At 51.0% G+C, this 27612-nt stretch overlaps 15 protein-coding genes and 1 non-coding gene across 16 annotated transcripts; 7 read left to right on the top strand and 9 right to left on the bottom strand.

The window, feature by feature from the left end:
* Positions 1-84: 84 nt before the first annotated feature.
* On the bottom strand, positions 85-783 carry TEM1 (Ras family GTPase TEM1; the record flags this gene model as incomplete). The annotated part of the gene is made up of 1 exon (NM_210345.1): positions 85-783. The coding sequence occupies one exon, from the start codon at positions 781-783 to the stop codon at positions 85-87; it is 699 nt and encodes a 232-aa protein (NP_984991.1).
* Positions 784-1225: 442 nt separating this feature from the next.
* RPS1B (40S ribosomal protein eS1) lies at positions 1226-1996 on the top strand (the record flags this gene model as incomplete). The annotated part of the gene is made up of 1 exon (NM_210344.1): positions 1226-1996. One exon carries the CDS (start codon positions 1226-1228, stop codon positions 1994-1996), a length of 771 nt encoding a protein of 256 aa, NP_984990.1.
* Positions 1997-2143: 147 nt separating this feature from the next.
* MFT1 (Mft1p) lies at positions 2144-3211 on the bottom strand (the record flags this gene model as incomplete). The annotated part of the gene is made up of 1 exon (NM_210343.1): positions 2144-3211. The coding sequence occupies one exon, from the start codon at positions 3209-3211 to the stop codon at positions 2144-2146; it is 1068 nt and encodes a 355-aa protein (NP_984989.1).
* Positions 3212-3361: 150 nt separating this feature from the next.
* SEC39 (Sec39p) lies at positions 3362-5437 on the top strand (the record flags this gene model as incomplete). The annotated part of the gene is made up of 1 exon (NM_210342.1): positions 3362-5437. One exon carries the CDS (start codon positions 3362-3364, stop codon positions 5435-5437), a length of 2076 nt encoding a protein of 691 aa, NP_984988.1.
* Positions 5438-5502: 65 nt separating this feature from the next.
* PIF1 (DNA helicase PIF1) lies at positions 5503-7911 on the bottom strand (the record flags this gene model as incomplete). The annotated part of the gene is made up of 1 exon (NM_210341.1): positions 5503-7911. The coding sequence occupies one exon, from the start codon at positions 7909-7911 to the stop codon at positions 5503-5505; it is 2409 nt and encodes an 802-aa protein (NP_984987.1).
* Positions 7912-8150: 239 nt separating this feature from the next.
* OGG1 (8-oxoguanine glycosylase OGG1) lies at positions 8151-9326 on the top strand (the record flags this gene model as incomplete). Its single annotated transcript, NM_210340.1, has 1 exon — positions 8151-9326. One exon carries the CDS (start codon positions 8151-8153, stop codon positions 9324-9326), a length of 1176 nt encoding a protein of 391 aa, NP_984986.1.
* Positions 9327-9413: 87 nt separating this feature from the next.
* On the bottom strand, positions 9414-10439 carry MRPL4 (mitochondrial 54S ribosomal protein uL29m; the record flags this gene model as incomplete). Its single annotated transcript, NM_210339.2, has 1 exon — positions 9414-10439. The coding sequence occupies one exon, from the start codon at positions 10437-10439 to the stop codon at positions 9414-9416; it is 1026 nt and encodes a 341-aa protein (NP_984985.2).
* Positions 10440-10588: 149 nt separating this feature from the next.
* Positions 10589-10840, top strand: LSM3 (U4/U6-U5 snRNP complex subunit LSM3; the record flags this gene model as incomplete). Its single annotated transcript, NM_210338.1, has 1 exon — positions 10589-10840. The coding sequence occupies one exon, from the start codon at positions 10589-10591 to the stop codon at positions 10838-10840; it is 252 nt and encodes an 83-aa protein (NP_984984.1).
* A 45-nt stretch (positions 10841-10885) lies between these two features.
* On the bottom strand, positions 10886-15454 carry NTE1 (lysophospholipase; the record flags this gene model as incomplete). Its single annotated transcript, NM_210337.1, has 1 exon — positions 10886-15454. The coding sequence occupies one exon, from the start codon at positions 15452-15454 to the stop codon at positions 10886-10888; it is 4569 nt and encodes a 1522-aa protein (NP_984983.1).
* A 336-nt stretch (positions 15455-15790) lies between these two features.
* CAR2 (ornithine-oxo-acid transaminase) lies at positions 15791-17095 on the bottom strand (the record flags this gene model as incomplete). Its single annotated transcript, NM_210336.1, has 1 exon — positions 15791-17095. The coding sequence occupies one exon, from the start codon at positions 17093-17095 to the stop codon at positions 15791-15793; it is 1305 nt and encodes a 434-aa protein (NP_984982.1).
* A 367-nt stretch (positions 17096-17462) lies between these two features.
* DIF1 (Dif1p) lies at positions 17463-18047 on the top strand (the record flags this gene model as incomplete). The annotated part of the gene is made up of 1 exon (NM_210335.1): positions 17463-18047. The coding sequence occupies one exon, from the start codon at positions 17463-17465 to the stop codon at positions 18045-18047; it is 585 nt and encodes a 194-aa protein (NP_984981.1).
* A 358-nt stretch (positions 18048-18405) lies between these two features.
* On the top strand, positions 18406-22515 carry ECM30 (Ecm30p; the record flags this gene model as incomplete). Its single annotated transcript, NM_210334.2, has 1 exon — positions 18406-22515. One exon carries the CDS (start codon positions 18406-18408, stop codon positions 22513-22515), a length of 4110 nt encoding a protein of 1369 aa, NP_984980.2.
* Positions 22516-22569: 54 nt separating this feature from the next.
* TSR2 (Tsr2p) lies at positions 22570-23187 on the bottom strand (the record flags this gene model as incomplete). The annotated part of the gene is made up of 1 exon (NM_210333.1): positions 22570-23187. One exon carries the CDS (start codon positions 23185-23187, stop codon positions 22570-22572), a length of 618 nt encoding a protein of 205 aa, NP_984979.1.
* A 332-nt stretch (positions 23188-23519) lies between these two features.
* CNA1 (calcineurin catalytic subunit A) lies at positions 23520-25265 on the top strand (the record flags this gene model as incomplete). Its single annotated transcript, NM_210332.1, has 1 exon — positions 23520-25265. The coding sequence occupies one exon, from the start codon at positions 23520-23522 to the stop codon at positions 25263-25265; it is 1746 nt and encodes a 581-aa protein (NP_984978.1).
* A 292-nt stretch (positions 25266-25557) lies between these two features.
* Positions 25558-27287, bottom strand: AGOS_AER117W (IMPDH/GMPR family protein; the record flags this gene model as incomplete). Its single annotated transcript, NM_210331.2, has 2 exons — positions 25558-26672; positions 26834-27287. The coding sequence occupies 2 exons, from the start codon at positions 27285-27287 to the stop codon at positions 25558-25560; spliced, it is 1569 nt and encodes a 522-aa protein (NP_984977.2).
* On the bottom strand, positions 26723-26802 carry AGOS_AgSNR54. The gene has a single exon (NR_149399.1). It is a non-coding gene; the product is annotated as an AgSNR54 (small nuclear RNA).
* Positions 27288-27612: the final 325 nt, after the last annotated feature.

Below are 27612 nucleotides of genomic sequence, written 5' to 3'. Positions count from 1 at the left end.
AGCTACATAACGTAATGTTGCTCGCTGATTGACGCCATTATTATTCTCCACCTGCCGCTGTGCCGATCCCATTTGTTAGCAGGCTTATTGCTCCGCCATATTCCGTATGTGTTCTGGTTGTCGATAACGTCCATGATGCGTGTATTCGGAGGGCACCCTCTGCGGCGCATTCCCCAGGCTCTTGTATATTAGTAACGGGTCCCCCATGTCCTTTATCTCCGGTATACGCAGCGTCAGGTTGAACGCCTTGGCTATGATAACCTTGAAGATCTTCTGGACATTGATTGACGATGCAGTCGAACAGAACACCAGCGGGGCGCCCATGACCTGTGCGTACCGCATGCTCGTCTTCGACAGTTCCTCCTGGTAGGCCACGTCTAGGTTGACAAATAGATCGTACTTGGTGCCCACCAGCAGCGGGATCGCTGTCTCGTTGAACCCGCGTGCTTGTCGGTACCATTCGCGGATTGACGTGAGCGTCTCCGGCCGCGTCAGGTCAAACAAAAATATAATTGCGACCGCACGGTTCGACACCAGCGGCAGCATATTGATGAACTCTCGCTGCCCCCCTAGATCCATAATTGAAAAAATAACGTCCGTTGACCCTAAATTGATCTTCCGCTCCAGATAATGTACTCCAAGTGTTTGAGTGTACTCCTCATCAAACACATTCTGCACGTATTTCACCATTAATGAGGTCTTCCCCACCTGTGCATCGCCTATAAGCCCGATCTTTATCTTTACCTCATTCTTCAGCTGCGGGATTGTGTTCTCACTGGCCATCTTACACTCCCCCTATCATATGCCACCTCAATAGTCTTCCCGTATCCAACAATATATCTGTCAATCCACCTTCTACGTGATTCAGCACCAGATGGGGCGCCCGTGATCAACACTCGTACAAACGAATATAGTCACATGACCAGATAATCGTCGTGACTGGCACCCATACATCGGCACCCATGCACCCACATGATGGTTTTCTTGGCGGGTGGGCCGTGCTGGGCGGGCTCCCCGGTCTACGCTGGGCGGTGTAGGCGGCCGGCTGGGCGGCCAGGCGGAGCAATGGGCGGAGGAACAGCGAGCGCGCCAGCAGCGGTGCGCAGCTGGAGCGTCCGGCATGTGTGGAAAATTTGTAGAATATAGCACTGTTATACTGAACAGTATATAGAAAGAGCACTTCCTGTAGGTTTGAACATACTATACAAGCTCCCAATCATCGACGATGGCTGTTGGTAAGAACAAGAGATTGTCAAAGGGCAAGAAGGGTTTGAAGAAGAAGGTCGTTGACCCATTCACCAGAAAGGAATGGTACGACATTAAGGCCCCATCCACCTTCGAGAACAGAAACGTCGGTAAGACCTTGGTCAACAAGTCCACCGGTTTGAAGAACGCAGCTGACTTCTTGAAGGGCCGTGTCGTCGAGGTGTGCTTGGCCGACCTACAGGGTTCTGAGGATCACTCTTTCAGAAAGGTCAAGTTGAGAGTTGACGAGGTCCAGGGCAAGAACCTATTGACCAACTTCCACGGTTTGGACTTCACCACCGACAAGTTGAGATCGATGGTCAGAAAGTGGCAAACCTTGATTGAGGCTAACGTCACTGTCAAGACCGCTGACGACTACGTCTTGAGAGTCTTCGCCATTGCCTTCACCAGAAGACAGTCTAACCAGATCAAGAAGACCTCGTACGCGCAGTCCTCTCACATCAGAGCCATCAGAAAGGTTATTTCCGAGATCCTAACCAGAGAGGTCCAGAACGCCACTTTGGCTCAGTTGACTTCCAAGTTGATCCCAGAGGTCATCAACAAGGAGATCGAGAACGCTACCAAGGACATCTTCCCATTGCAAAACGTGCACATTAGAAAGGTCAAGTTGTTGAAGCAGCCAAAGTTCGACTTGGGTGCTTTGATGACCTTGCACGGCGAATCTTCTGGCGAGGAGAAGGGTAAGAAGGTTGCTGGTGGTTTCAAGGACGAAATCTTGGAAACTGTGTAAATTTAACCAATAAAGCTCCAATCCACGTATTTTAAATCATCACCATACAAAACTTAGTGTTATTTTTTGTATACAAGATTACCCTTATAATATAAATGAGTGTTCATCCATTAAGGACTGCCAGGACGCCGCGTCTGCAGCATCGCACTATGTATCGGACTGGTCTGGGCTGTCCTCCCTGTGTGTGCCCGGATCTGCTAGCGCCGGTGAACCGCGTGGCTCACTAGACCCATCCAGCCCCTCGCTGCCTGCCTTCGCACTGTCTTCCTCCGCGTTCGACAGCTGCGCATCGGATGCCGGTCGTTCCTCTTCCAGCTTCTGTGACTCCATATCCGACTCGCTTTCCGAGGTGTCCATCGCTTCAGACTCGTGATCCAGCTCGTTATCGCTGCTGCCGCTGCCGTCAAGCCGGCGCGCAAAGCTCTCGTCGTCAGCCTCGTCCTCTTCGTCCTCTTCATTGCCATCATTTTCATCCATGTCTACATCATCGCTAGCCTGCCCTCCCTTCCGCAGGAGAGTCTCCTGTTCCAGGATCTGGCCGATCCGCTCGAGCACCCCGGCATTCTGTAGCCAGCGGGCTTGGTATTGCTGTAGCTCGCGGCTCAGCCGCTCAATGTCCGCCTTCATGAGCGCGTTGATGCGCTGCAGCTCATCCTCACCCTCAAACAACCGCTCCTTGACCAGATAGAGACCGCTGCGCTCCTGTTGGAATATGCCAGATTCGAGCAGCCGGCCGAATTCCTCGACCCCCAGCAGGTTTTCCCACTCCTTGCGCTCCCAGCGCAACGTCGTCGCGTTCGTCGCGAGCTGCCGGGTTTCTCTGTTGAACGCCTCCACATCTCTCGTCATCTGTCGCAACCGCGCATTCCGTACTTCCATTTCCTTGGCAAGCTCCTCCACAGCGGCCATACGCTCTGGCAGCCGCTCTTTCAGTAGCCCGACTCCCGTCTCCACCGCGCTGTCCTGCAGATCCGTGCGCAGCTTGTCGCTTTCTATCATAATCTTATTCTCCAAGTACTTGACCTTGATGTCATCCCGCAGTCTCTGTACTGCCTCTTGAGAGAATGCGTGCTCCTCGTCGAGCTGCCCCAGCAAGATGGCTTGGCATAGCTCATGTACTTGTCCAACGGATGATAGGTATGATGCAAAGTAACTCCCCTGTTGATAAACTGCCAAGCGCTTTTGCACTTGCTGCATTTGGTCTTGTGTAATCATGCTGTAACCTTCGACCGTCGCTTGAGCACAGTAGCTGTCTTGGATAGCTTCACTTGTTAATTGTTAGTTAAGGCATCGATGTATAGTGAAAAACCATAACCAAAAATTTAGTGATACTTTGATACATACTCCATTAAGACCTAGAAGTGTATGAAACAGGACACCGTAATGCTCAAAGATAGGCTCTACATCTTACTAAGTGTCCTTGCAACACGAGGGGATGTCGAAAGGGTAGAAAAGTGTGTTGTATATGATAGTGAATTAAGTGTTCAGGAAGTGCTAGAAGTGATATGCGTGTTTTGGCCAGAAGTAGACGACCCGGAGCGGCTGTGGTTTGTGTACGAGGGCATCGAGCGGGAGCGGCAGTCAACAGGGGAACTAGAATTTGAACTGATAAATAGCGAGGCGGAACTGCAGGCTTTGGTGGATGCGGATGCGGATGTTGTTAGGGGGCGGGCAGAGATGCTGCGAAGCCACGTCCGCTCGCGGTTGGAGGCACACAGTGTAGCAGTGGATGTAGCCGACTGCGCGGGTACCTTTGCGCGGGCACGGACCGTGCTAGTCAACGAGGTGGAACCGGACGTACTCTTCCATTCGGGCATCATACGGCGCTTGCGGCGCGGTGGCCGCTGCGCAGCAGTGACGGCATGGGAACGGGGCATTCTTCGGCCGCTGGCACACGCAAACTGCAGCATTTCCCGGCCGCTCTTGGTGAGTGCTTTCGAACAGCTGACGCCAGCAGAGGCGCTGGAGTTGTTTGTTGAGCCCCGCAGTGATGAGCCTGCGGTGCACCGGGCTGTGCTTCTGCATGAAGTGGTGCCATATGTGACATTCAAACAGGCCTACCAGGAGTTTTTGGATGTCTTCCTCACGCCGGAACAGTTCCCCCTGACGACGCTTGAGAACTTTGAGTTTCTCAAATACATGACCAAGACTGTACGTCCCCTGTTTGCGGAACAGCCCGGGAAGAAGAAGGTATTCGACCGGAAACTGCTTCAATTGCTGTATGACCGGGGTGAAAGCTTGGCTGAAATTCCATTGCCGGACTTGCCTCGGGAACTCTATGGATTGCTCTTACTCATTGACGAGACGGTGACGCTTTCTGACGGTGTCTCAGTGAAGGACCTGATCGAGTACACAAAGTACATGGATGCTGCCAATAACTATAGTCTGAAATCAATGCGTTCCTTAGCGAATGCAGATGAGTTGGCGCAGCTGGCATCATTTAACTCCATCAGCCATTATTTATTGGCTGAATCGCCATCTGTCCAGACACTACAATTTTTATTAAGCTCATCTAAATTGTACCCAAAATTAACGAAGGAGAATCAAGAATCTGCAATTATCGAAACACTGCTGTCTCTCAGTGAATTTACGTTGCTGCACGACTTCTCTCTCCAGGCAGGTTTCCAGGTCGAAAAATCGGTCATTTTGAAGTACTTTTGGCGCTTTTTCAACAGCGCACCAAATGGGTCCAGGGACCGGCCAGAAATGACAAAGGCGAGGAACAATCTTCGCTTACTGCCCAAAAAGGACTATTATTATCTTGAGACTCTTCTTGATGTCGCAGACGCCTTGGCAAAGTATTCGCTAAGCTACTCACGTGGACAACCCTTCAGACCATCGCATATATTGGATCTCAAAGATGATCCATTCAGAATCATAAGCAAACTGCTAGAAACGAATCCCAGTCTGTACCGTGACGTTGAAACGACTTTCGAAATCCTCAAGCAATTATATGAGGGATTGCAACTGCAGCCTCATGATCCAAAGTACACAAGTGAATATACCCGTTTGCTAGTCTGTCACATTGATTGTGCATTGGCAAATATGGAATTCAAGTTTGCATATGATAAGGTCATCGAACTGCTCGAGAACCATGATGGTTTGGGAGAGCATTGGTCAACAATATTCCAGGTTGGCAAATATATTGATCCCACTTGGCCAGATAATGAAGTGCCAACAGAAATCATTTATCTGCAAATGGAAGTTTTGAGCAGGCTTTTGCATATCTGCCCTGTGGAGGATGTTGAAGCAGTTGTATCAACATGGAGTGGATTGGAGCTGGAATTATCCACCCGCACTGATGTACGAGACGTCTATTCTCTTTCAAATAATAGTACTAACCCTAAGCACTTGAGAAAGGAAATCGTGCAACAGGTTTCGTCCAGTGTATCAAACTTTCTTTCCGATGGCATTAAATGGGCAATTGGTGAAGGCAAGTAAAATGTTCTCCAGGTAAGTAGTGGTTTATAACCAATTTATGAATGTAGGCTATGCTTGTATGTAATCTAAGGGCTCGGAGCCTGGTTGTTTGACTGAGATGGAACATAACTAAACTTCTGCGACAGCGACCTACCGCTATTTTTGTTTGACCGCTCTAAAAGGGTTATTATGGAGTTTCCTCGTAATTGAGGTGCAAGTGGGAGCGTTGGTGCATTGGGTGCTTTAGACTTGGTTATTGGAAAAGATATTTTCCGTTGAACGTCTTTGCGCATTTTCACCGCGTCGTTGGCGCTGACAAGACTATCATAAAACTCAACGACTTTACTGTGCGCTTGGATCTTTTCTTTGTCAAAGTTCAACACCTGTAAGCCGCCTCTAGATACCGCTCTAGAAAGGGCCACATACGCTTGGCCCTTTTCAAAAACACGTCTGAGATCCACTTTCACTTTGTTTAGTGTTTGGCCTTGAGATTTATGAATGGACAAGGCCCATGCAAGCATGAGTGGCAATTGAACTCTCGTTACTAGAGGCTTCTCATTTTCGTCCTCGATAGCCCATGCCTCTTCTCGAACTAAAACTGTTCTGGTGGTATTGTCGGGCTGGAAGAATTGCACTAATGGCAACTTCTTACCCTTTGAGCTCATGTGAACTTCCTGTAAGAGCTGCTTCTTCCGTTCTAGATTGGCCTTCACTTCAGGATCTGTGACTTCTCGATCATCCTTTAAGAAATCGAATATCGTGTCGCCCAAGTGGTCTACAGTGTCATCTGTGTCTATCGTCCTAAACTTCTCTCGCAGAGCTTTCTTGACCATGCTTGTGCGGGTCTCCTTCTTGGGCTCCTCATCCTCATCAAGCTCGGGGGCGTTCCAGTCGTTTTTCGCTAATGCATCCCGATATTTCTCCCATTCTGCAACGTCAAGATCATCATCGCGAACACTTTGATAGAACATAAATGTTGCCTCATCGATGAAGTCAATGACCTTCCCCAGTGATCCGTTTACGAGTGTATCATCGAAGTTCTTAATGTTCATAACCTGTGCGCCGACTTTAAGTTCTAGTCGCTTCGGAGCCAGAAAGTTAGCGAGCAATCTTTGTTTCAGTTCCTCGTCCGATAAATCTCCACCATCTATTGCATTATATGCCCGTCGTTTGCCTGGTAGTTTTGCCAATTGACTACCGTTAGCCCGCTCCACCTCTACTCTAGTGCTAAAAAGCTGAGCCGGTATAATATCATCAGTAACTAGCGGCCGCGACAGCTTCCTGAACTCCGCTTCCGTTTCCTCAGAGATCTTGCCCAGCCTCATGTCGTTCAGCATCTGGATGAACTTCGTGTCACCTTGCTGTCTATATACCCGTGTCAGGACGATGGTCGCGGTAATTGCCTGCTTCCATGCTTCTGAATCAAATGCGAAATTGGGTTGTTGGTTGTCTCTTGTGACAGGAGGAAGCTGGAAAAAGTCACCGCATAAAATCAATTGTATGCCGCCAAATGGGGCCTTGCTCTTTTTGATCTTGCGGGCAATGTAGTCCAACTTATCGAGCAATTCGCCGTCTATCATAGATATTTCATCTATAATCAGGCACTTGCAATTCTGCCAGCGTTGCACGTGCTTTCGCGACCGTTTGACCTTCTTAAGAAGGTTTTCCTTCGGACTATTCCCCAGGCCTATGCCTGCGAAGGAGTGCACTGTTATCCCGCCGATGTTGCATGCTGCTAGACCTGTAGAAGCCGTCACCGCAACAGCGCCCTGGCGTCCATGTACCGTTTTCAGTTTCTTTATCAGTTCCCGAAGAAGAATGGACTTACCGGTCCCCGCGCTACCTGTGTAAAATATATTGGTACCCTCTTCCGCCAGCTTTAGCACATTACGCTGCTCATCACTCAGCATGAAGCACTGCACTCGCTTTGGAGAAGCAGAAGGGCGTTGATCTGAAGCTTGTGGCTGATCCGCGGAGATGTGCTCGTGAAGCGTCGGGCGCTGAGTTAAAAACGCAAGCTCCTGGGTCCCAGCAGCGGAATTCTTGATTGACTCTTTGGAGTCAACAGTTTTTGAGCCCAGTATTTGCACATCAGGAAGCTCTATCAGCGGCTCTGGTGCTTCTTTTGACTGCTTAATCTCTGCCTCTGTACGTTGCATCTGTACTTCCAAACGGGTTCCCGATGCCACACCAGAGCACATGCTGGGGTCAGGCTCGCCACGTCGCTCCTCAAGTGCGGCAATATGCTGTAGAATGTCATCGTCCCCACTTGTGTCCCACGCCTCTTCTAGCACGCTCGCGTTACCGCGCTTTCCTTCACCCTCCAGCTCCTGCACCATACTCCCGTCATGCTTAAATCTCTTCGCATCAGAATTAAAGGCCCAGGAACCTTCTAATCTGTTCTTCATCACCAGATAGCTCTTGGACCCTGCGTGGATCGTTCCTCTTACCTGCAGTGCGTGTAACGTCTTCAGCTGCCTACAATACTTTAACATACAGTAAACACCGAAGTTAACGCTATGCAAAATCAGTTAACACACGCTGCTGCCGTAGTTGCGAAACCTGCCGTTATCACTGACTCCAATACTTATGTGCGCCTGCACTCCGCGGGTTATATGAACTGTAGAGAATGTATGTCAGATGTCGATTAAAAATCTTCAAGATACACGAAACATGCTCGAGCCAGCGCCGTGACGCTGATTATTAGAGCGAGGTCAGTGCTGTATCGACAGTTATGAAGTTTAACAGATTGATATTCCCAAAGGGAGAAATAGTCCTGGACCATGTATTGCAATGTGGTCAAGCGTTCAGGTGGATCTGGAATCATGAGAAAAGGTACTATTCCGCGAGCATGCTACTAAATGACAAGCTGGGCTATCGTATTATTGTATTGAAGCAGCCCGATCAGTGCAGTATTGAATTCAGCGTAGCTGGGAATAAAGATGACGACTGCAGCGGGGCGGCACGACAATGGCTGATGCGCTACCTACGGATGGAGGTGAACCTAGAGGCTTTGTTAGCAGAATGGCAGAAAGCAGACACACGTTTCATCGGGAAAACACATCGTGGCGTGCGAATACTGCGACAGGAACCCTGGGAGACACTGTGCTCGTTTATTTGCTCTAGCAACAACAATATCGGGCGCATCACGAAGATGTGCCATGCACTGTGTTCGCAGTACGGGAGCTTCCTCGGCGAGCTCGACGGTACTCCATACTACTCATTCCCCACCAGCAAGCAGCTGATGGAAGGCGCTAGCGAGGACGCACTGCGGGATTTGGGGTTTGGGTATCGCGCCAAGTATATCATGGCTGCGGCAGAATGGATGGATTCAAGTAAACCGGCACACATGAGCGATACTGAACACCTGGAATCCTGGCTAGACATGATATCGCGGGAGGAGATCCGTCAGCGGTTTATGGAGGTTCCGGGGGTGGGTCCGAAGGTCGCAGATTGCGTCTGCCTCATGGGCATGCAGATGGACGACCATGTGCCTGTAGACGTGCACATCAACAGGATCGCACAAAGAGACTACAAGTTCAATGCATCGGCAGCGAAGATCGCTGCGCTGAAAGCGCGATACAAGGACCTTCCCAGTGTGCGCAAGAAACTGAACATGGAGCTGGAGCTTGTGCGGGAAATGTTCATACAAAAGTGGGGCCCCTATGCCGGATGGGCGCAGGGCGTGCTCTTCGCGCAGGAGATCAACAAGTCTGACACGGCCACGAAGCAGGGTCCGGCCAGCAACCAGGAGGTCGCAGTAGCCAAACGTAAAGTGGAGGAGAAAGACTTTTTGCATGAAGCCGGCTCTGAGGCCGCGGTGGTCGAGGTCGCTCTTGATGGCGTTGAGTTCTCGGCGTCCGGCCGGCCTTTGCGGACCGCTTCCAAGCGCATTAGATACAGCACTTAGTGTGTGGGCGTCCGCCATTGCGGGTGCCCAAGTTGCTTGTATATACAGAGTCAATATATGTACATGTCTGCCGGCAGTGCTGCAGGTTCACGCAGCAACCTTCTTAGCGTTGGCCAGCTTTTTCAAATACTGGGCAACAGTTGCAATCTCCTCGTAGCGGTCCACCTTGTTCCCCTGTTCCCGCAACTCGTTGACCGCGTCCGCAGCCTCCTTCACATCCGCAAGCGTGTTCTCCGCAGTGAAGATCACAAATGCCTCGCCGGCATCGGTTATGCCGCCCTCCGATGCCTGCAGCAACTGCTCCACGGCCGCATCGCGCGGCGCGAACCGCCGCAACTTCAGCGTGGCAATGTATTTCAAGCCGTCCACAAAGCGGCGGTCGACCAAGTTCTCTTCAATGTACTCGCTAATGCCAAAAACAGCGCGCTGCAGCCGCGCCAGCATGTCAAACGCCTCTCCGTCCTCCGCCTCGGGCACCGCCAGGAACGCCTCCTCCACCTCGCGCAGCAGCGGCGCCTGTTGCGTGCCCAGCTCCGCGTGGGCCAACCGGTATGCCCAGTCGCGCTCGCTCAACACGTGCCGTATCCTCCACATCGTCGTGCGTACCCGCTCATCTAGCTGCGCATGCGCAGATCCCTCTTCCTGCATGTTCCGGCGCAGGTGCATCTCACGCGCCAGAATGTTGCGCTCCTTCAGGCATGCGTACCACAGCGAGTGCAGGTCGTCGAATGATTTCCGCCGCAGCTCCGGCACCGTCCACGGCCGCGATTTGTCGTCCAGCTCCTCCGCCGAACGCATGAACCGCCCTCCGTCGAAAAACTGCCACAGCGGGTGCTCCGGGTTGCACTCAAGGTTCGCGGCCGCCGGTGGAATCGGCGCAGTCACCTTCAGGTCTGTGTCGTGGTGTGTTGTCTGCGTCGGCGCCCGCACCTTGCTCCGACGAGGCGGCTTCGGCTTTGGCTTGGTGTACCGCGTCCGCGCTAGCACGCTCCGGGAGCTGTGAAGCCCTCTCTGAAACACCCACATGCTTATAACGCCTTCTGAATCCTCTGCTATGCGATAACAGCTAGCAACGCCCTCTTGGTTCCCGCTCAATGTGTAGTAGTTTTCCATCTTCTACGGCCAGATGCAGCGTGAATAAAATTTTCTATTGTTACCCGGATTCGGTGAAGCTGGCCAGACGGCAAGTTTCAGCGCAATCAAGAAGACTAAGTAAGTGCAGAGGAATGCAGACATAAAAACTCAGGCAGTACTAATTGACGATGTCAGATACTCCACTGGACCTATTGAGGCTTAATCTAGATGAGAGAGTGTATGTAAAGCTCAGGGGCGCACGCAAGCTGAGCGGGACACTGCAGGCGTTTGATTCGCACTGTAACATTGTGCTTTCTGACGCAGAGGAGACCATTTACCAGCTGATCGACGGGGAGCTGAAGTCGGAAACGAAGAGCTCGGAGATGGTGTTTGTGCGTGGGGACAGCGTGACGCTTGTAACGGCAGCAGCAGATGAATGAGGATAGATGTGTACAGTATGTAGACTTAATGATACGGTACGTAGGCTAGATGCTGTTGCGGCGGTGCAGCAGGTGGATGCCAGGGCCGTTGGCCGGCTCGTTGCCCGGAATGCGCGGCAGCTTGCCGTTTTGTTCGAGCTCGTGGAGGAAGGTGGCGCCGTACGCGGTGCCGACCTGGTATATCTCCTCGAACTTGGCAAAGTCGAGGGTTGCGTAGTCCTCGATGGGGGGGCGGAAGTAGACGACGCCCTGCGTGGTCTTTGCCTTCTCGAGCGCGTTGACGGAGGCGACGTAGCCCAGCCGCATCTGTATCTCCGCCATGCTAGGGACGTTCGGGTGCTTGGAGAAAGGGTTCCAGCGGTTCAAAACGATCCAGAAGCCATTGAGCGAGTCACCGTAGTCCATGGGGGTCCGGTCGTCCACCGAGCCAACATCGACTGCGAAGATGGTCTTGCATCCGCGCGCCTTCATCTCGAGCACGGGCAGGTTATCCAGGTAGCCCCCGTCTAGCAGCATATTGCCGTTGTCGGTTATCGGCGGCAGAATGCCGGCCAGGGACATGGAGGCACGGACATAGCGCCAGGCATAGCCGAACGTGTGGATTTCCTGCATGGACTCGGTGATGTTGGTCGAATTACAGTAGTACTGGATCCAGAAATCCTCTATACGAATGTCGCCGAACGCTTTCCAGATACCGCGGTTGAACTCATGCCCGGTGGTATACGACGTCACGGGCCAGGTGAGGTCCGAGAGCATGCGCCATATCGAGCCAATCCTCCCTGCAAACTTCTTTACCCTACCGTAGGTTGGCACCAGGTCGTAGTCCTTAGCATATAGGCCGCCGACAAAGGAACCGATCGAGGTGCCGCCGATCATATCTATAGGGATTCCATGCTCTTCAATGGCCTTCAATATACCCAGATGGCTAATCCCTCTCGCGCCGCCACCACCCAGAACAAGCCCGATGGCCTGGCCAGACAAAATGCGCGCAAGCCGTAGGAAGTCGTTCTTATGTGCACTCACAGGTGTGTAGTATTTCTGCTTCTTCTGGATGTACTTCATCGAAATGTTTTCTACCGTCAATTTAATAGAATCTGGAAGCAATCTGGCAAAGTTCTCCTGCGTTCGCTTCGTCAATTGGTTGAGGCGTTCCCTTTTCTTCAGGCGCCCGATAAGGTTAGGCGGAGCACCCGGAATGGGTGGGGCTTTCGAGTCGACTCTTTCAGATGGGTTTTGGGAGCTCACAAACTGCATATGATGGTGCTGATGCACCCAAGTTCTCTTACGCAGCCATTTATGCGTTAGTCCAGGTTCCACGTATCTTTCGGGATGAAGCAACAAAAGCTCCGTACGCGCAGTGGTCCGATTATTGATGAGTAGACGTTCGAATTCGCCTATTTCTGGATCGCTAGAGGCATCGGCTAGTAGAAGGATACAATCGCCCTGTGATATGCAAGTGGAGGTCCATGAAGATTTCACGGGTGTATCTGCAATGTACACAACCAGCTCATATAGTTCTTCGAGTTCCGCAAAGTAACCAGATTGCTTCAGATTCGCCAACTTGTCAAAGGCATGCCGACCGAGATGCTTCAAGGTGGTGCACTGCGTTAAGCCAATGGTCGACCTTCCAACCTGACGAAATGTGGACACAAGTTTATTTGCAAACTCCTCCACAGGAAGACCATAGGTAATTGGCAAAATGGTAATGGTTTTATAGCTTATAGACCCGCCATCACTATTGTTGCCCCAACTGGACGTCCCTGCAGAAGGTGGTATGGTTAGGTTGAAGTCATACCTATATCCATTAGCACTGTTAACAATTTTGGTGGGTTCGCGTATATCGGAGCTTCTCTGAAGTATCTTATGGGCGACGAGTCTGCTAACGCGAATCATAATAGAGGGATGTTCTAAAGCCAACACCTCAAATAGTGTCCGAGGTATACGGGCCAACTCAGTGTCTCTAACCGCAACAACAGTCGAGACACGATTCATTGCGGTCAATACTTCCACTTCACCAAAGCTACATCCTTGTGAGTACTCTCCAACCACCTGTACATTCGGTTGGTTGTCATCTTTCCGTTTCTTTCGCTGTGTAGTTGGTCGACTGAGCCGCTCCTCATTCTTGGATTTTTGATGAAGTTGCCTCAATCTTCCATTTAGAACGACGTAAATAGCATTTGCAGGATCATTTTGATTAAACAAAGTCTCAGACGCTTCTAAATGTATCCACTCAAGTGCATAATCCAACTTCAATATCTTCGGACTTAGAAGCTTTGTTAATGTTTCAGCAATCTTCAAATATATCATGAAATATTTATCACATAATCTTTCAAGAACTTCTATGGGTAAAAACCCCACATAAAGATCTGTCTTGGCTCTCAATGACACAAATGATTTGAACCCTATAAGTGAGGCAAGATAACCGGCTATTCCCCCGGGCTTCACAGTGTACAAAACGTACTCGATGTTATCCTCCTCGTTTTTCCAACAGACTAGCAATTCACCGGAGACGATGTAGTACAACCCTTTATTATTTCCATTCTGCTCCACTATCGTGGCACCACTTGGTATGAATAATGTCTCCAACCCCTCGGCGAACTCTTCCTTCGCGGTATTAAAATCAACGTTTATGGGCATCTCTTCGGTGTACTTTTGACGTGGTGCTTTTTTCTTAGTACGTACCAACTCCGGGGATAGGCACCTGAAAAGATCTTGGTTGATCGTCTGAGGATGAGAGTAAGAGCTAACAGAACAAACCGAAGAACCAGACGACGCACGATTGTTTAAGAATAATAGATCTTCAGTAGGAGGCATTATACTCTCATTAGTAATACCCAAATAGCCAAACATGCTTTCAACAAGGGCCATGCGCCAGGAAGACTCTTCTGTTTCCTCCAAGGCTGAGGAAAAGGATATCTGACTTATATTATCATGTGCTCCTCCTCCCACCACCGACGGCTTTTCACTCACCGACATTGGAGAAGATGAGCTCAAGGGCGCAAAGTTCTGGCTATCGTTTCCTTCAAGGCGGCGGAGTGTGGCAAGTGGGCTGCTCGCTGCTTCTTTCTGATGTCTCAGAGATGAAATCCTCGGAATACTGACAGAAGAGCTACTAGCAGTCTTGGATCCCTTTCTAGAAAGGGGAACATTGGATAGTAGGTCTCCGGGATTATACTGATCCCTCGATTCCAACGCAATATGGCGCGATATTTTGTTTGGCGTAGGCGAGTTGTGCGCATGCACATTCTTGCTGCGCAGAGTAGCACGATGTATGCTCTCCTGCACAGAACTCTCCTTGGAGCCGTTTTTTATCTTCCGAAGGATTGCCTCCTGTAGGTAATAGGGAAGCTCAAAATTGGTGCTATTGTTTAGTACAACCTCGGTATGCATGATTTCCTTGGTTAAGCCCAGGTAAGAGTGGGCAGTCTGGAAGGTAACTCGATACAGTTTTGTCAGAATTACCTGTATGATCTGTGATGCAGAGCGCGGGTACTTCACCATCAATCGCTTGAAAGAACTTGCTGGTATCACGGCAATGGCGCAGTCACTTGCAGCGTAAGCCACGATCTCAGGTAGCGGTTCGCGGACATCTTCAGCTGCATGGTCTTTCGGCAGCATGGACTCATAAAGCTGCTGCGTGAAAGAGGACACGTTGGAGCCTGCACGCTCAGCTGAAGGGATTTCGTATTCAGCGGTGGGTACTTGCTTCATGTTCAATGTCGCTTTGTTCCGCTCAACGTTACCGTCCAGAAAAGGAGAGATGAGCTGCCGAATAGGGACCTGCGCACTCTGCTTCGGTGAAGACTTCGAGCTATCGACGACGGTCGGGGTGTGATTATCTGTAAACAGCTTCAGTATGCTCACCAATGATGAAACTGGGTTACCGGCCTTTACTTTATTTAAGAGCTGAAACCGTTCCCCATTGATTGTTAGGTCATCCTCATTACTGTCAAAGGAGCGATCTTCTGGCAGGGGCATGCTCTCACGGGTACTACCCTGGGAGTGCGCGATCTTGTGATATATGTGTAGGCCACCTTCCACCACAATCGCGAATCCCACGGAGTCGTCCAGTAGCATGACTTCTCCCTGTTCCAGGCGCTGTGTCCGCATTGACTTCGTGAGCTCATGGAAAACTAGCTTGTCTAGATAACCGAATATCTTGATAGCGCTCAGAAACTCGTCGAGGTAAGATGAGAACCCGGACCGCCGTTTGCCGTCAGGGCCACCCATCAGCATCGCCTCGGAGTCGTTCACAAGTTGTTTCTTCTTGTCTATCACCTCATCCTCGTTGTCGCCCTTGAGCCGCGAGTACGCCGACAGAACCCTGCTGCGAAGAATAAGGTACACTATGATCGGCGTGAACACAGAGCCCAGTACCACCAGGTAGAAAGGAACCGTCCCATTTATAAGGTATACCAGCAATGAGGACGGCAGCCTCAGAAACAAAAATCGAAACCCCTTCCAGAGGAAAGGACCCGTGCTCTGTGCAAGCCAGCTTGACGATTCATACAGAAAGTTCATAACCATCTGGTTTGCGAGCTCTGCAACAGCAGCTGTATCTGCTTCCCCCGAGATAGCCTCGACAGAAGAGTTCACATACGTGCCATCTACCATCTCAGTGCCGTCCCTTAAAGTCTATAACTAGCTCAATTCTTCAATTCTCAACAGCGAACGCATTGTGGTCAGGTATTAAGCCTCTCCGAACCGTACTTTTTCTTGCTCACTCCTAAAGCGTAAGGTCTGTCTGAACGGGCACGTTCCGTAGGAATCTATAACCGGCTCGGAAGGCTACTCTGTAGTTGTCGGGGGGGTGAGATAGCAACTCCTAGAAGGCATTACCAAGAGTGGCCAGCCTAGCCCCACGTCGAGTATTTTGACGACGAAAAGCGGTATCCCAGAGTAAAAATAAGATTCCTTGATAACGATACGTAGTACTTATAGATACGATATCTAATGGGCTGCCTTCTCAACCGTTGGTAGCTTCTCAAGCGAGCTTTTGATGACGTCGACACCGTGCATTAGATCCTCCTCGGAGATGACGAGCGGTGGAGCCAGTCTGATGATATGCTCATGGGTGGGCTTAGCAAGCACGCCGGCGTCCTTCATTAGCAAGCAGAGGTCCCAGGCAGTACGGCCGTTGGCCTTGGATGGGTCAATTACGATGGCAGATAGCAGGCCCTTGCCGCGGACCTCTGAAATGATGCCGTTTGACTCAGCCTGGAGGGACTCGAGCTTAGCGCGAAGCTTTTCACCCAGCACGCGAGCACGCTCGACCAGGTTCTCCTTGCGGATGACCTCCAAGGCGGCGACCGCGACGCGGGAGGAAAGCGGGTTACCTCCGTAGGTGGATCCGTGGGAGCCGGGCTCAAAGCACAACATAATGTCCTTGTCCGCAAGCACGCAGGACACCGGTAGGATACCTCCAGAGATGGCTTTGCCCAGTACGACGATGTCCGGACGCACGCCCTCGGAGTGCTCGTAGCATAGCATCTTGCCTGTACGGCCGATCCCGGTTTGGATCTCGTCGCAGATGAACAGGGCGTTGTGCTCGCGACACAGGCGCTGCACACCCTCTAGGTAGCCCTCTGGGGGCACGACGATGCCGGCCTCGCCCTGGATGGGCTCGAGGATCACCGCGGCGATGCGCTCGCCCGCATGCTTGAACGCGCGCTCAAGGTCGGCCAGCTCACCGAACCGGATTTGCTCGCCGGAGCCGTCTGGAAGCTCGGCGGTCGTGTTCTTCAGGAACGGACCGAAGTGCTTCCGGGTGTCCTCCTCGTCGGTCGACAGCGATATGGCGCCGAACGTGCGGCCGTGGAAGTTGCCGGACGCTCCGAGGATGATCGCCTCGTCGGCGGCAATGCCCTTCTTCATGTAGCCCCAGCGGCGCGCCAGCTTCAGCGCCGTTTCCACGGCCTCGGCGCCCGTGTTCATAGGCAACACCATCCCGTACCCGAAGTACTCGGTCACGTACTTTGCAAACGCCGCGAAGCAGTCGTTGGAGAACGCCCGCGACGACAGCGTCAGCCGCGACGCCTGGTCCACCAGCGCCTGCACGATCTCCGGGTGGCAGTGGCCCTGATTCACGGCAGAGTAGGCAGAGAGGAAGTCCAGGTACTCCTTGCCTTCTGGGTCCCATACATGCGCGCCCGACGCCTTGTGGAAAACCACTGGCAGAGGGTGGTAGTTGTGAGCGGAGTACTCCTGCTCGTACTCTACAGTTTGCTTTGAGGATAGGTTGAACTCGACGGCCATGATGTTCGTTGGGACTTGCCCCTTGCCTCGCCGGCCGCGGCCGCTATGTACATTTATATATATATCTGGGAATTGCGTTGTTGAGCCCACGTCACAGAAAAAACGCCTTCCCGCGATAGTGCCTCGGACAGTCCCACATTACCTCCCCGCAGCGTCCTAGAGCTCGCCGAGAGGCTTCTCAGCGGCCTGTTGGTGATGTTCGGCGACAAATGTGCATAGGGGTAAAAAGTTCGCTGTGGTTGGCGTATAGCGGCTAGCGTGCTGAAAAAGCCGTTGTTCCGGCATGTTCCGTTGTGTGCGGGTTCTCGCGTGACTTACGGCAGTCACGTGTGAAGCACGTGGGCGGCTGCGATAAGGCGGTGCACGGATGTGTTTATATGTAAACAAAGAGCACCCATACACCCAAGCATCTGGCCCCTGGCCGGCGTGTTTACCCAGGCGGTGGCAACTATATAAAGACCAAAGGCGGCTGCACCGCCCCGGTGGCCGGCGACCAATGTCAACCTCTGATTCGCACTTAGGGTCGCCCCGCAAGCGGCAGCTGCAGCGGGCTGCGCCAGCCGCCCCCCAGCACTCCGAATACCAGCAGCAGCTGTCCACACTGGGCATGCGCATCCGCCAGGCTGTCGACAACGGTTACCGCGCCCCCCAGGACCCCGTCCGGGCCGCGGTGCCACACGCGGTGCCTGCAGCAGCCTGCGTGCAGGACAACACACTGTACACGGTTCCCGACTACAAGCGCGTGCCGCTGGCCGCCGACCGCGCGCCGCCGATGCTGGTCAACCAGCGCACGGTGTCGTCCACGTCCTCGCTGCAGGCGTGGGAGTCGCAGCTGGATGAGCGCCTGAGCCTGATCGACAGCAGCATCATGCACAACAAGTTGGGCGCGGGAGAGTTCATGCTCGGGGGCACCAAGCGCGCCTTCGACCAGCTGGAGACGGATAACTGGTAACGTGCCGACGATGTTCCGGGCGGAGCGCGAGCACGCCGCCGGATGTATATATATTTGTGTAGTTCTGTACTTGAAACGACACTGTGTTATGGGTTTGTGGTGGCCGATGGCAGTCACGTGATGACTCTGTGTTGGCGCGCGATGGCTCAACTGGAGATCCACAAGAGACGGCGCAGGGCAGTTCCAGGAGACACAAACTAGGGCGTATAGACGTCACAGTGAGTTTCAATAGGCAGCATACATATACAGCAAACGCGGCGAAAACTGTGTTTTGGGAACTTCTCGAGGTTACACAAAAATAGTAACTACATTTCCTGTTGACAGAGGAAGCTGAGTTATCTGGAAGAGCAAGATAGCGATGGGGAATAGCGACTCGAAGCTTACAGCATATAGGGAGCATATTGAGAAGCTTGCAGGGCCAAAGGAGATCCCGTTGTACTCCTGCAAAAGCACCTCGCACGCGGCGGTGCTATTCTACAAGCAGCACGGGAGCGACAGCCAAAGTGCTGGGAATGAGAGCAGTAGGGAGGGCACAGGCGAGCCAAGCGGCGGCGCAACCGCCAGGGAGCCCGGATCTGGAGCGGGCATCATGGGATGGCGCACATTGCGGAGGAATGGGAAGCCGGCTACGCCGGGCACCAGCAGTGCGCGGTCGGTGTCCATGCGGTCTGCGCGGCCTGCGTCTGCGCGGTCCGCGCCCGTGCGGTCTGCTTCCGTGCGCGTAGCCAACGCGCAGGCCGATGGCGGGCGGTCGGCGGCGAGTGCTGGCGTGCCCGAGGCTCCGGAAGCTGCGGGCGAAGGTGACATATACTGCGAGTTTTTTACATGCCTTGCGCAGGAGCGCTTTTCGGCAGAGGACATATACGCCCTCCTTTCTGCGCATGAGCTTCGGCACATCTTCATGTCGAACTCGCGCAATTACCAGAACCTAGTGCGCTTTGCCTGTTTTAAGATATGTTCGCTTACGACACAGCTTCAGATGAAACGGTCGGAGGAGGATTTTAACAAGCGCTGCATGGAGGCGATTAACTGCATACGAATATTGACCAAGATCATGCCGGTATTTTTTGAGATGGATAAGGACGAGTCTCTAGAAAAAGCGCTCATGTGGGACCGGAACAGTGCCGAGGTTACGAACTATAACGCCAAGTCTGCGTCGACGACGGCTGCCACTGTTGGGGCGTCGCTATCGTCTCCGGAGGTCGACCCATTTGGTTTCAATTTGGCATCTCCGGCCCCATTGGGTGATGTCAGCTCTCCAAGTGCGCGTGGATCTCGCCTAGGCCTTTCTCCAGATTCCCTTTGTGTGGCGGTTGGGAATAACTCTCTGGGGGAAGAGGTAGTGCCTTTAGGCGTGATTCTTGTACAGTCATGTCTCAATTTACTTTTCATGGAAGGATTCACATTGCCTGTCAGTCCTCACAAACATGGCCAAGAGTCTGATTTACACACTGATTTCTATGCCCAAGGTTACGGCCGCGTCTCGTTTTCTCTCTGGGAGCCTGGCATTAACATAGAGGAGATGAGCTCTGCGCCTGCAAACCCCAGGCTCGATTCGAATAGGTTGGAGATATTAAGGTTGCTCATAACGCTTTGCTCCACCAACTTGTACAAACAGGACGCTATTAACAGATATCTCACAGTATTATGCACTATGATGCCAAATTACAATACAGTGTGCTTAGTCTCATCCTTAGTGAACGTGTTATGCAAGTACTGCAGCGAAACAGACGAGAACCACTACAACCCCCAGACCTATAGTTCACAGGTGAAGACCTCCCAACTAAATCTTCTACGGAAATCTCTCTCAGGTGCATGTATCTCCATGCTAAATTTAATGTTGAGGTTCCAACTACCAGAGGAGAACACAGCAGTAAACAGCTTTGTTTACTCATTGAGCTCCATTCAAGTAAAACAAGTTATAGAGCACACACCAAAAGCATACTTATCGTCACTAAGCAAAGAGTTTGACCTAAAATTAATTCTCAGATCTCTAGCGTCGATAATAAAAAGTCCCATGGATATTGCTGTTGAGCAGGAGTCCAATCCGTTCACGTGGTCACAACCGGGCAGTGTAGATCGCAGGCATACCTCTAATGGAATCGGACCATCATCGGCAGGCCAACAAGGGCCACATAACCCTGCGATTGTACCGATCAGAAGTGCCTCAGCACAGGGCGCCAATGGTGTCGCCAAGCAAAATGGTTTTCAGGGAAACAATTACAGACCGCAGTCATCCAGTACTTCAAGCAGTGGCTCGTTTAATTCTGCTACCACTGAACTTTTTTCTCTAAATTTACAGGCTTTCGTTTTCTTATGGGAATTGATGAAATGTAACCGGGCCTTTGAAAACTATGTGGCAGATAAATACTCGAACAAGCTAATATTAGTGAGCATATTCTACCTCAAGTACTATCAAGATGTACCGGAGTTCTCTACCACACTTATTCCTGTTATTGGTGGGTTTGTAACATATTTGAGCTCCAAGAATCTCGTGTTATACAAAATGATGGACCCGTTAAATCTAAACTATTATACTAACAAAATACCAAATATTTTCAAGTTGTCTTCTGGTAACATTACTCTGACAACTTACAGAGATTTCGCAATCATACACTTATCGAACATCGCAATCACCCAAGTTACGAACCAATTACCATTGAAGCCTTACATGTTTGAATTGATTTATAATCTTTTGTCGACTCCGTCGGAATTCACAGGCGACGAACTGAGCTTACTATCTTCAAATAAACGTTCCGCTCATTCGACTGGCTTAAGTTACCAGGCATCAACTAACCTTTTACTTCTATTATCAAAAATGGCTACAATGGGTTATTTATCCACTTCGTCATACAGTGAGACTTCACGCAAGTCATACACATACTCTTCGGGTGCGAAGCTTGATAACTTAGCACTACTATTGCGCGGTATCCTCACTTACATCTTATTCTACTTTCAAGACTCGAAGAATTTACTATTTGCTCTTTGCAGGAATGAGCGAATTATCTATCAATTAGACAATGCATTAAAGGAGTTTTCTGATGGCCTCACAGAAGATCAGTTGCGGCAATTATACTCACCAGATGATCGTAGATCTCGAAAGTTGCTGGATAAGGAGGATGACATGGCTATGCCGAGGATGTCACATCTTAACGACTCGAGGCGCGTTTTTACTAATCATGCTTTATATTTCAATCCTTATATTGAAAATGACGTACCTGATCAAACTAGCCCCAATGAGAATGATGATTACAGCGGTAGTGATGACGAAAATGACTTAGATGACGCGAATAATTTTGGTCCTACATGGGCTGGACCAGCAGGCATTTCTCTCGCGAACAATAAATCTGCGAAAGTTTATGAGCATTTGGACTATGATCGTGATTTGACTATGAAGGATACAAAACTATACTTGAGTCTAAGACCTACTTGGCCGCTGGGGTTAACCTTGAGGGGCAAGTGGAAGACGAAGCTGCACACGCCTCTACACAAGGGTTGGCTAGGCGCTGCGACTTTGAGTCAGCTAATGCAAGTAGTTCGTGTCGTGAACGGTCAATTCCCCCAAATAGCCGAGATCAAGACGAATCAGTATTATGATTTGCTAAAGAAAATTGGCGACTGGGAGCAGGAATTTTTGCACACTATAGAAACTTCTCTGACCCCAGAAATTAAGGCCATGGATGGCAACTATGAAACTTTAAAACTCGATTGGGACGAAAACTCAACTGCTTCGAGATGGTATCTTTCTGTCATCTGGGGTAATATTTTTACCGCTCATAGCCATCCTTATTCTCTGTCGGCTGTGGATAAGGCCGCATACAAGCAACATAATCTAACATCTCGGAGTAGTCTGGATAATAGTACTGCCAATTATAATACTTCGCGCGCAGATAGCGCTAGTTCCGTTGTGAACTCATCGTTAGGCAGCGATTATCCACCCAATGGTGCAAATGCCGCTAGTCCAAATTTGGGAAGGCCATCATGGCACTCAGCAGCATCTTCCAGAGACATCAGTAGCAAAGAAAGCCAGACAAGCAGCAACTACACCAGCAACGGTGCTTCATCCGTCTTTAGAATGGGCTGGCTGAATTTTTCAAGAGGCGTAGCCGGCAGTGATAGAGATAATGGCACTGCTGATTCAGGTACAAGATCCCAATCTAGGCAATTTGTGCCAGATGTCGGACTTTTGAGGCCTAACATATGGGTGGGTACACGGATTACCATGTTCAAGGTGAAAGTGGAGATAAAGGAGGAATTCTCCCTGATGGAAATGACTGGTTCTTTCTTCCGCAGTTTGCGACTCAACACATCCGCGACATTAAATAGCTCAGATTACTATTGTGGTTCTGCAGCCGATAATAGGGGCCATAGTCCAGCGGATACACGCATCAGAGCACAGCGGCGCTCTCTGTCTGGACAACAATCTTTGCTCCCGACAAAGCCCACCATGCTTGCATCGTACAAATGATATTTATAAAGAAATAACCTATATACTTGAACGCACCAACGCATAGGCCGTCATTTAGTGCCTTCTCCGACCAGACTTCTTTACTATTTCAAAGCCGTCCTCATCCAATTCTGGCACAGGGCGCGCTTGGGCCTCTCCCTCATCAGCATCGCCCATTTCCTCATCCTCCTCGTCGCAGTTGTCGTCGTCTTCCGACTCTGAAATGTCGGGATTATGTGGGTCGGCAACTACCTGCACCTTCCGGCTCGTCTGGTTCTGCTTATTCGCCTGCCACTGAGCATACATCTGGTCCACCTCATTGTAATTTCCAGCTTCGCACTGGCGGTATAAGTTGATTATCCCGGCTGCTATGGGGAGTGCCGAATCGTCCTCCACGTTCGTCTCGAACTCATCCGCCATAGCGAACAGTAGAGTCTCTTCGATCAGAGTCACGTCCACTATCCGCTCATTCTTAAATAGATCTAACAAAATAGAACTCACCCAGTCACGTTTCTCTGCAGATTGCGGGCCACCCCAGTTGTTCTCAACCGCAATACTCAGAGCATCCCAACGGTAGACATACATGCAAACGCCCAGCGCAAAGCGAGCCTGTTGCTTCTCATCTGAAAACTGCAGGCTGCCACGCCCCGTCTCAGCCTCCACATAATCCGTGACATCTATATGGGTGGTCATCCTGTGCCCTTCCTTGTCTTCTCTCGAGCTGGTGCTAGGGCATCGCCCAAATTTTTCAGTTGACATTCCTATCGCTGCAAGGCTCAAACGCGATAATACACAGAAGCGCGCAGCAGTGCCAGAAGGGATAATGCTCGAGCTGATTACACCAGATCCATGATACAAGCACTTCTGTCATCTATCTTGGTTGATCACGTGACCACTATTGTCATTTTCTCCCAATTCCGTCTGGCCTCCGAGTCAAAAAGCCTTAAAGATACCAACTTGTCAAATATCACTCCCCCGTCGAGAAATCTATAAAAGGCAAATTAAATTCTCAAGCTGATCAAAAGATGGTTAGGCTATCTTGGAGCGGCGATCGGGAGCAGCAATCTAGCAGCAAGCAGGAGATGCCGTCATCAGACCTTCTCCATGAGGCGCACGAGAACACAAGGAAGATAAATGCGGCCTTGAATGTTATCGAGTCAAAGCCACAAGACGGAACCGGGCGCAAGAAGAGCTTGTCCATCTATACACTCGAGGATGGGACCAAGGTATCGACTAAGAAGCGGGTTGTGAAGTCGGTACCGCCTGTGGCAAAGAGGTTACCCACTGATGAGGAGTTGTTTGATGCCGACGGTTTGCCGAACCATGAGTTTTTGCGGGAACACTTCCGGAAAGAAGGCCGCTTAAGTGAAGAACAAGCGGTGCGGATTTTAGAGATGGCCACAGATATTCTCTCTCGCGAGCCGAACTTGCTACAGGTGTCGGCCCCCATCACCATATGCGGCGACCTTCACGGACAATACTACGATCTGTTGAAGCTATTTGAGGTGGGAGGTGATCCCAAGACGACGCCTTATCTCTTTTTAGGAGACTATGTGGATCGTGGCTCGTTTTCCTTTGAATGTCTTCTCTACTTGTACAGCTTGAAGATCAATTATCCTGACCATTTTTGGATGCTACGGGGAAACCACGAATGCAAACATTTAACGTCGTACTTCACCTTCAAAACCGAATGTCTTCATAAGTACAATCTGCGGATTTACGACCTGTGTTGCCACTCATTTAACGCGTTGCCTTTAGCTGCTGTGATGAATGGGCAATACTTTTGTGTTCATGGGGGTATTTCTCCCGAGCTAAAGACGGTCGAGGATGTCAACAGGATCAACAGATTCAGGGAAATCCCTTCCAGGGGCTTGATGTGCGACTTGTTGTGGGCTGATCCAAGCGAGACGTACGACGAGGATGCAGACGATCCAAGTACTCTGGCCTATACGCCGAATATTATCAGAGGTTGCTCCTTTGCATTTTCTTACAAGGCATCTTGTGAGTTCTTGCAGCGAACTGGCCTTCTCTCGATAATTAGGGCCCACGAAGCCCAAGATCAGGGCTACAGAATGTACAAGAATACCAAGAATCTGGGCTTTCCTAGTTTACTTACGTTGTTCAGCGCACCCAACTACTTGGACACTTACAAGAACAAGGCCGCGGTCCTAAAATACTCGGATAACGTTATGAACATTAGACAATTTAACATGTCACAGCATCCGTATTGGTTACCGAATTTCATGGACGTATTCACCTGGTCTTTGCCATTTGTTGGCGAGAAAGTGACTGAAATGTTGGTTTCGATATTAAACATTTGTACTGAAGAAGAATTGGAGGAAGAGACTTTTGTTATAAGGGAGGACTTAGGTGCTACATTGAAGTCCAAAAACACTGAGCAGGTTGTAACTGTTATACCTGGCTCCAAGAAATCGAAGAAAAAACGGTCTATTCTGGACGATGATGCAAAACGGCGTGCACTACGCAGTAAAATATTGGCGATTGCCAAGGTTTCCCGAATGTATAGCGTGTTGAGAGAAGAGAGCGATAAGGTGCAGTACCTAAAAACAATGAATTCTGGCGTGCTGCCTCGTGGAGCGCTGTCACGCGGGTCTGAAGGTCTGAACGAGGCGCTGTCTAACTTCGAGCGCGCTCGTAGAGCGGATTTGGAAAACGAACGACTTCCACCATCATTAGCAGATGTGGAGAAGTCTAGAGAGCAGTATTACAGAAAGAAGCTCGAGGAGTTTAATGAAAAGGAAGAGAAATAAATAAATAAATACTCATAAGCCATGACTCTTAGACCCAGTAGCCCATAATGCCAGACCTTTCGATAGCGAGGCATACATAATGAAACATATATCTCACCAAGTGTCCCAGAGCTGTGTATATAAAGTAGTACATACAGTTGAGTACGCATAACCATGTTCCAGATATATTGCATACAAATGAGATGCCGCGTCTGTTATTATATCTATCGTTTACGTACATCAATCAACATAATATAAAAGTATGGGTGCCATCGCGCCCGGATCCACTTCTATAGTGTGGGCCTAGTGGCACTCAGTCAAATAGGCGCTTCTCGTAGGAGTGCAAGTTGTGCACACCACCCTCCAACTGGGCAGATGGAGTTCTGAACTCAAATCTGACCGAGCCAGAGTCCACCTTCTCTCTGAACTCCACTAGAGAGCGCACACCGATATCCTGGCACGAGTGCTGTAGACCATTGTACAGATATGGAATGTACTTCTTGATGGAGCCCTTGTCGATCACAGAACCAGTAACACCCTGAGCGACCAGAACCTTGTCAGACTCAGAGAAGTAACGGGAGGTAGCGGCGTTACCCTTGACATCAGTCTTTTGCATGGCGTCGATGGAGCCCATACCTCTGTAGGTCTTCAGTCTCTTCCCGTCCCTGAAGAAGTACTCGCCTGGAGACTCTGTAGTGCCTGCCAGCATACCGCCCATCATGACGGTGGACGCGCCAAGAGCGATAGCTTTGGTAATGTGCCCGATGTTCTGGACACCACCGTCAGCAATACATGGCACACCAAACTGGTTGGCGAACTGCGTGACGTTGTAGACAGCGGTACCCTGTGGTCTACCACAGGCCATCACCTCCTGAGTGATACAGATGGAGCCAGAGCCCATACCGATACGCAACCCGTCTGCGCCGGCGTGGATCAAGCTGGCAGCCTGCTCTCTGGTGACCACGTTGCCAGCAATGACCTGCAGGTCTGGGAAGGTCTCCTTGATCCACTTGATCATGTTGATCTGGAAGACCGAGTTACCCTGCGAGGAGTCTAGCACAACAACGTCCAGACCGGCCTCGACCAGCATCGCCAGTCTCTGCCTGTCCGCGTCGATGGTGCCGATCGCAGCACCACAGAGCAGCTGCTTGGTGTCGGCAGACTTGGAGGCCAATGGGTAGGACTGGTTCTTCATCAAGTCAGTTCTCGAAAGCATGGACACCAGGCAGCCCGCCTCGTCCACAATTGGCAGCTTGCCCTTCTTGGTGTTCTTCAGGATCTGGTTCGCCTCCTCGAGGTTGATGCCCTGCTTCCCAGTGATGACGTCCTTGGTCATGATCTCAGACACAAGCAGGGTCTCGTCCTCGACAAACTGGATGTCACGGGACGTGATGATCCCCTGCAGCTTCCCGGTCGGCTTGCCATCATCTGCTGATGTGTTAGTACATGTTCCTGCCAAAAAGGCGCTGCACGTCTGCGGTCAGAGTAAAAGGTGTCTACACGATCGTTTGATCGCAGTCAGTAGAACGAAAGTTATTGATTTATGATCATCATCCCAGCGTGCAGCCCCGCGTGCCACTCTAACATACCTGTCACAGGAAATCCTGCAAACCCAAACTCGTTCTTCATCCGGCGCACGTCCGCCACCGTCGCGTCCGGCCCCACGACCACGGGGGCGTTGATGAACCCGTTTTCGTACTTCTTGACCCGGCGCACCATCTCCGCCTGCTCCTCCGCAGTGCAGTTGTGGTGGATGATCCCGATGCCGCCCAGGAGCGCCATGTGGATCGCCATGTCGGCCTCCGTCACCGTGTCCATCGGCGACGACACAAACGGCGCGTTCAAGGTGATCTTCTTGGTCAGGCGCGACGACAGCACCACCTCCGACGATGGGAAGTCGATCTTGCCCGGCAAGACCAGGAAGTCGTTGTACGTCAACCCGCCCCGCGTCTTGGAGTCCATCAACTGCTCCACGGACAGCCCGTCCTTCTCGGCGTACGTCGCCAGGTGCTCCAGTGCCGTGGCTGCGTCTCTGTAAGTCATTGCGCTTTGTTCGGCGTGCTATGAAGAGAAGGAGTCAACACTAAACCCAAGCTCTCAAGTTGACCCATCCATCAAGTAACTATCCCGAACAGACGCCGGTAAACCCAGCTGGGATTTGGCGCATCTAGAAAACCTATTTATACTGCAGCTCATCGCTGCAAACTTTTCACGTAAAAGAAACGATGATCCAGCGGGGGCCAAAAAGCAATGGGCCTGCGCCGCACGATGCGAGCCCTACCGGCGGCCAGCACCAGGTAGGAGCTGTCAGGGGCCTAGAACGCGCGCACGCTAGACGGGCTCCTCGGGGGCCGCCGCAGGCGTCCGA

Source organism: Eremothecium gossypii, chromosome V (assembly GCF_000091025.4).
Source record: "Eremothecium gossypii ATCC 10895 chromosome V, complete sequence".
Classification (NCBI taxonomy): Eukaryota; Fungi; Ascomycota; class Saccharomycetes; order Saccharomycetales; family Saccharomycetaceae; genus Eremothecium; species Eremothecium gossypii.
This window is presented reverse-complemented; position numbering and strand designations above follow the sequence as displayed.